General features: G+C 47.1%; 1 protein-coding gene across 1 annotated transcript; it reads right to left on the bottom strand.

The window, feature by feature from the left end:
- Window positions 1–152: 152 nt before the first annotated feature.
- Window positions 153–1694, bottom strand: POP5 (POP5 homolog, ribonuclease P/MRP subunit). Its single transcript, XM_074887574.1, has 5 exons — window positions 1641–1694; window positions 1433–1575; window positions 1184–1333; window positions 590–673; window positions 153–414 (listed from the first exon to the last, which is right to left on the bottom strand). Exons 1-5 carry the CDS (start codon window positions 1658–1660, stop codon window positions 311–313), a joined length of 501 nt encoding a protein of 166 aa, XP_074743675.1. The 5' UTR covers window positions 1661–1694; the 3' UTR covers window positions 153–310.
- Between the last annotated feature and the right edge of the window lie 5008 nt (window positions 1695–6702).

Raw genomic sequence — 6702 nt, forward strand, 5'->3', positions numbered from 1 at the left:
CTGTACTGAAGGAGAATAACTACATTCCTTGGCCATGCCAACTGCCTAAAGCTCAGTTCTACCTCAGTATGAAGATCACATTGAGCTGCTACGCTCCTTAGGAGTGCAGGTGGCTGTGAAACAGGCAAGTAACCTACTTAAGTCAAACTGTATTATTTTTTTTTTAAATTTATTTAAGAACACTCAGAATGGGGGAATGAAGTCTAAATATGAACAGATGCTTTTTCTGTCCCTTGCTTAACACTGAAGATAACTGGTAACATCTTGATTCCACGAGTACAGGACAGAGATGAACAGTAACAAGTAACATTCAGTCTGTCTCTGTGCCATCATCATCTTCCTCATCTCCGCTTTGAGACTGCTCTTCTGTAAGGGAACAGCTCAACAAGGACTTCTGTATACACTGTCTTTCCTCTGCAATAAAGAGCAACAGAGGGTCAGTACTTGATCTCTTCACATATGCTGGAATATCATCAGTTTCTAAGAAAGGAACATTTCTTAGTTCAAGAATTCAGAAGTAGCCCAGCATATCCTACAGAATCCCCAGGAAATGAGGCTGCATTTTAGGAGAGCGGCTGGAGGAACTCACCTTCATTTGTACAGTTTTGCAACAACATCAGCAGCTGTCTTCTATTATACTGAATTAGAAATTTCTGACATGTTCTTATGGTACCTGTAGGAGTCACAAAAATATGTAACAATCTACAAAACCAAGTGTTTCAGAGCTGCTAGTATATTTTCTGAACGTAAATGCCCCAGGCAACAACTTCATTAAGTGGCTGTAGACTTCATTCCTGCACTGTGGGGGTTAAGTGGTGGAATAATAATTTCTGACATGTAGTGCCCATTATTTGCCCTAAGTGGTTTAATTTTCAGGACATGGATGATACCATACTCTAAAATATATTTTAAAATAAGAAAATAATGTAACATAGTATTCACCGCTCTGGTTTTGTGTTAACTGTAATGAAGATTCAAGCAGAATTGATGAGGGTTTCAACAACGAACTGCTGGTGCCTGTTTCTTATTTAGATCTGCTGGAAGCTGCTAAATTAGTGACGCATAAGCTGTGTCTCTCGCACCCACAGCGGGGAGCTGCGGTTCTTCCATTTTAGCAGGCCTGGAAGGTACGATTAAGCTCTGCGGCCTCCCCCCTCCCTCCCTCCCCGGCACAGCGGCTGACCTCCGACGTGCAGGGTGTTGAGGAAGCAGGGGTACCGCAGGTTCCGGCTCTCCAGCTGCCTCACGAAGGGCAGCGCGGAGCAGAGCAGCCTGTAGGAGTCCTTGCGGCACCGCAGCAGCACGGTCCCGGTGTAGGCGTTCAGGTACTTCACTGCGGGGACACACGCGCACCGGTGAGCCCACAGCCGCGGCCCTTCCCGGAGCAGCCTCCCCCCTCCCAGGACCCGGGGGCAGCGCGTCCCGCCGGCACCTGTGAAGGAGATGGAGCAGCAGGCCAGGCCGTAGTCCCCGTGCACCTTCCCGATGGCGTCCCTGACGGCGAGCCCCACCGCGCGGTCCTCGATGCACTGCCGGCACCGCGGGTCCTCCGAGACCACCTCGCACAGCACGTACCTGCGGGAGGGCGCGGCGTCAGCGGAGCGGGAGGGGGACGGGCCCGGACCCGGCTCCGGCCTCACCTGTTCTTGAAGCGAACCATGGCGGCGGTGGCGCCCGATTGGGACGGATGTTGCTCCTAGCCAATGGGCGAGGGTTCTCCGCGCACAGCAGCCAATCGTCGGCGTGCAGGGGCGGGGACAGAGCCGTGCCCATCCGCCGGCATGGCCCCACCTTCCTCCATCAGCCGGCTGCGCGCATGCGCGGTGCTGCTCCGCTCCGTGAGCCGCCGGCGGGGCTGTGGGGGCGGGGCTGTGGGGGCGGCCCGCGTGGCGACCCCGCCGCCTTCCCGTACCCTCCGCGCGGGGGCGCGCGCGGCTCGCGGCTGCGCGGGCCGGCCTGAGGGGGCGGCGGGCGCGCGTCTCCCTCGAGTTTGCTGAAGGTTGAGTCCTTTGGCTTCAGCCCGTTTCGCTGTGCTGCTTCTACCCACCTGGACTGAAGTGACCCCAGCCCGCTTTGTCTGGTGCCCAAAAGTCTTGAATGATGGAGACGGGACGTCCCGCGCTCACCCCCTTCTTCGTCCGGCTGGAGCCGCGGAAAGGTCCTGGGGAGGCGGACGAGGACAGGCCCGGTGCTGCAGTCACCCTCCGGCTGTGGCAGGTGGTGGGGCCGCCATCTGCCTTCCGGGGCTGAGGGCTTTAGCAGAGAGTCCAGTGCCACCCCTGTACCCCTGGAAGGGCGCTCTGCCTTTGCTACCTCACGAAACTCTGCTCCAGTATTTACAGTTCCTCAGGCTCCAGGTATGGGGTGATCTGGGGTGTGTACTTTGAGGAGAATTGTGGAACAGAGCTACTTCTTACAATTATTTCTATAGTGATTTTCAAAGGTGTGATCTCTGACGTGACCTGAGGAAGCAGGGAGTGCTCTTTGAAAAGAAGAAACTGGGGAAAGGGGAGTGGGGGCATAAGGGAAAAGATGTGAGGTGGGAGAAAGAACCAGTTAGGGCAACGTATAATTCACAGGAGAAACACCAAGGTCCCTGGAGCCAAATCACACGGGAGCGCTGAGGCACTACAAATTAAGTGGGAACTCATTGCTAATTCAGAGTGGAAACATCTTCTTTAATGACCTTAATTCTAGACAACGAAAACAATGATAAACCCAGTGGAAATCCTGTCCTGGGTGATAAACTTCTGCCCTCTGAAATAGATGCCTATTCTGCTGCTCTGTCCCTTTCTCTATTAACTCCTCTGTCCTTCACCCATGATCACATTCTTGGGTCATGTTTTTTGGAGAACTCTAGAATATGAGTTGCCCAGGGAGAAAAAAGCACAAAGTCTAGTCTGGACTTTCCAAGAGACCTTTTCTTTGGGGCTGTGATTAAAGGGACTGGGGAAGTTTGATGGTTTCTGAAGCTGATGCAGATAGAAGCATTTTCTCCGTGACAGAGACTGCATTGCATTGATCTTTGCCATATTGCTTTGTGTTTTAGTATCCAAACTGGGATCTAGCCGTCATCTGTTCCACTTGTCAATACAGTGAGCTCCTAGGTGATAAGCTAGTCTCACATTTTTGAACGATATCAAAGTCCATGAAGATTTCCATGTATTTTCTCAGTGGAGTGAGGTCCTGGCTTAGCCTTCCAGTGTGCCTGCCAAGGTGTATTTGCCTGCTGCCCCTGCCTTTCTGGTGGCAGCCCCCATCCTGCCGTCTGGGCTCAGGTTGTCCTGTGCTGCGGGTTGCTTTCATTCATGCCCTCCCTCATTTCCTTCTCTTTGCAGAGCCACGGCTGGGTCTCTGACAAGCAGACCATGTGAGTGCACTCTGCCCTGTAATCCAATAGGACGTGTGCACTGTGCGTGCTACCGACTGGGCCCTATGTATAGCGAAGGCCTCTGGTTTTGGTCCAGAAGGCTGATTAGGAGAGACACAGTGCAAAGAGAGCGCAGTGTTGTGAGAGAGTCCTGTCCTGCTTCATTTCACGTAGGATATCGCCTTTAGTTCGCTGTTGTTGGTTTGGAGGATGCACAGAACAGCCCTGAGCCACCACAGCTCCCTGTGCAGTCACTGCCTGAGTTTGTACAAGCCATGTGAGTCCAGTCAGACATCACAGTATGCTGAGCTGACAGCACAAGGACTAGAAGGTTACAACATCTTCACATTTGTTTTCCCACCTCCTCACTCCCATCCTCTGCCAGCTTTGCTGTATTGATTGCAGCATCAGTGATTCAAGAAACTGTCGCAAGTGATGGTGAGTTATACAGTCAAGGTGGGAAAGAACTGTCTCCTAAGAAAAGATCTGAGAGAGAAAAAAATCAGAAAATGCTATTTAAATGGAAGAGTAGGTCAAGAGACCTGCCAAAAGAGAGAATGGATGTCTCTCCTGCAGACTTGAAGAGACAATGTGGCCTCAGGATAGCTTATCAAATAGAAATTATGGAGGACAGAGTACACAAGGACAGGGGGAAATAATGGGCACTGTCTACACACATTAGAGACGATTTGTAAAGCAGTTTGAGAACTTTGGATAGAAGACTCTTTACCAGCATAAGTGTTCATCAATGATTGTCCAATAAAGTAGTGATGCTAGGGAGTTGCAGGAGGAGTAAGGAGGTCTTGTTTTCCCAGCTCGTGTTTGTTACGTGTGGTACTGTGCATGTGGAGGGGTTATTCCCAATCAGACCAGGTTGGTTTTATTACCATTTTAGTTCACGATTTGACATTTTCTACAGGCTTGAAGATCTAGACCCTTATTTTGGATTTATATGGCATTCGTAATCTCCAGATTGCATGTTAGATTGCATTTGTATTGTATAGAATTAATTGCATTTAATAAGCTGCAGTAGACATTGTGATTAATATATATGTTTTATTGTATGTAGCCAGCTCTTAGAGTTTGTATGTATTTGCTATAATTAAAATTACCAGCAAATGTGTTCACTGAAAAAACATATATCCGTTAGTGAATCCTTGCACTCTTTTTAGGTAGGGTATTTCCATTTTATAGATGAGGAAACTGAGGTACAGGGGGATTAAACAGTTTGTTCATAGTAAAATGCTGTCAGTCTGGAGATACAGAGCAAGGACATAATGTGAGTAGAGGGAATCAGCGTATCAGTGAATACTGTATTGGAGTATAGGTCTTGGATGTTGCTCGTGCATAAGGTAGCCAACTAATTACGTTCTGGAGTAAAATTAGGATGCACTGGTGCTCCATCTTCATGATACCACAATTTGATCTTCCCTGCGTAACCAAAACCATGATTTTTTGCTTCCCCCTGGAAGCACGGAACTGAATTTGCCATCAGGTGTGGTATCAGACTTGGGGGTGACAACTACATTTTGTTCCACTGTATGCACATTGCATCCCCGGATAACCCTGCAGTTGAAAATACAAAACAATCTGGGCAAAATTAAAACTGCATCTTAAATCCTCTGTCTGATGTTGCCTGAAGCTTTTTGTTCAGTTTATCTTCACAAGGTCACTGAGACAGAAGAGTGCATTCTCTGAGCATGTTGGCCTGGAGCCTTTCATGCAGATGCTTTCATTTAACATTTGGGGTGTTGTCCTCCTCCCTTCAGTCCCTTCCTTTTTGCTCCCCCATTTTCTACATCTCTCTACTCCCTCCTTTTGAGCTCAGGATCCCTCAGATCAATAACATAGGAATAGAAGCTGTCCTTTTTTATCACCTTTACATGTAATCACTAATCATAAGCTTTCTGGGCACCAAAGCTGTCATGGGCCAGAGACTGCTGGTCTGTCTGCCAGAGCTGCCACGCATGCTGCCTGCAGCACTGCCCTCATCTTTGCTGTCATCCTGCCACATGGAATATTTGTCTTGCAAAACCATGTGTTTGAAGCAAATTCTGTTTCTGCTTCTTTCAGTGGCTTGCAGTGTGATCTTGGACTACTCAAGATCAAAATAGTAAATTCACGTTTCTTTGATTATTATTTTTTTAATAGTCAAGAACAGGAAATTTCAGTTCAGATTAATAGTGACGGTGTGCTCTGAGAGACATCCCAAGTGTTGTAAGGTGAGCTTCCATTAAGATATTGGAAATTGGAAGCCACTTTGGAAGATTGAAGCCAAATTTTAAGATCTGATAAAGGGCGTGTCTATGAGTTTGGCGTGTGCTGTCTAGAATGAACACAGAATCAGGAGCCTCTTCCTGTGCAGCAAAAAACAGTGTGTGAAGAGCAGTGCAAAAAGGTGGCGTGCCAAGTGAGAAGCTGGCCCTAAACTTCCCAGCTTCATTTTCTCCAGCTCTGCAATGGGAATAATTGCAAATGTTTTACTCATAGATACATGTTAAAAATCAGTAAAATGTCCACGTGAATGTTGTTAATTATCAAGTATAGTAAAACTGCTTCTATATATGAGATCTGTAGGCAGCACACTTTTCATTTGCAGCAAGCTGCTGCAAGAAGCAAACAGCTGTTTCCAAACTAGTTAATTAAAATAAGGCAAAACCTAGAATATTAGTTCAGATAGTTCGGGATTCTCTTTTCTCTTTCCTTTCAGCATTAGGAACACAGCGAACAGTAGGCCACGTAAATTACTATGTAATCTGCTGTGTAAAAAACCCATATTTAATACCTCCTTAACAGGGATGTTAAAATGGATTAATTATTCTTTGTTCTGGTCTCTGAAGATAAAGGGTAATTACTATTAATTATGTGTAATTGAAAAATTGCTCCTTCACAAAGAATCCCATAGCATCAGCGGGATTTTAACTTCTTGCTACCTATAGGGAGGCGTACAACATTCCATAATGTTATGGCAAAGACTGGCAGAAACTTAAGAATGGCCTCAGCGAGTCTTATTCACTTTCCAGCCCGTGCTGGAGATCAGTATTTTCAGAGATAACAGATCTCAGAGCACACCAGTGAGACAGGACTCAGTGTTTTGTTCTCTGCTGGATGACACTTAAACAGAAGACACAATTCGTAAGGCTGGTTGTCATTGATGATGCTGTGAGACTTTTGCTCAGTAAATTTCCAGAAACCTGTGGAACAACCACAGGTAAACCAAAGGGAAAGTATTAGAAACAAACAAACAACAATAAGGAGGACAACAACAAAACAAACCCTTGAGCTTGCCTATCTGGGAAGGAAGCTTTTGAAAAAAAACTAAAAAATAACCC

This window comes from Strix uralensis, chromosome 17 (assembly GCF_047716275.1).
Source record: "Strix uralensis isolate ZFMK-TIS-50842 chromosome 17, bStrUra1, whole genome shotgun sequence".
Lineage (NCBI taxonomy): Eukaryota > Metazoa > Chordata > Aves > Strigiformes > Strigidae > Strix > Strix uralensis.

Bases quoted from the DNA above. Each gene is read 5' to 3' on its own strand.
- POP5 (XM_074887574.1), bottom strand. From the start codon at position 1,660: ATGGTTCGCTTCAAGAACAG. The intron at 1,576-1,640 runs GTGAGGCCGGAG...GCCCTCCCGCAG, and splicing joins ATGGTTCGCTTCAAGAACAG to GTACGTGCTGTGCGAGGTGG. The intron at 674-1,183 runs GTCAGCCGCTGT...TGACTCCTACAG, and splicing joins CAACACCCTGCACGTCGGAG to GTACCATAAGAACATGTCAG.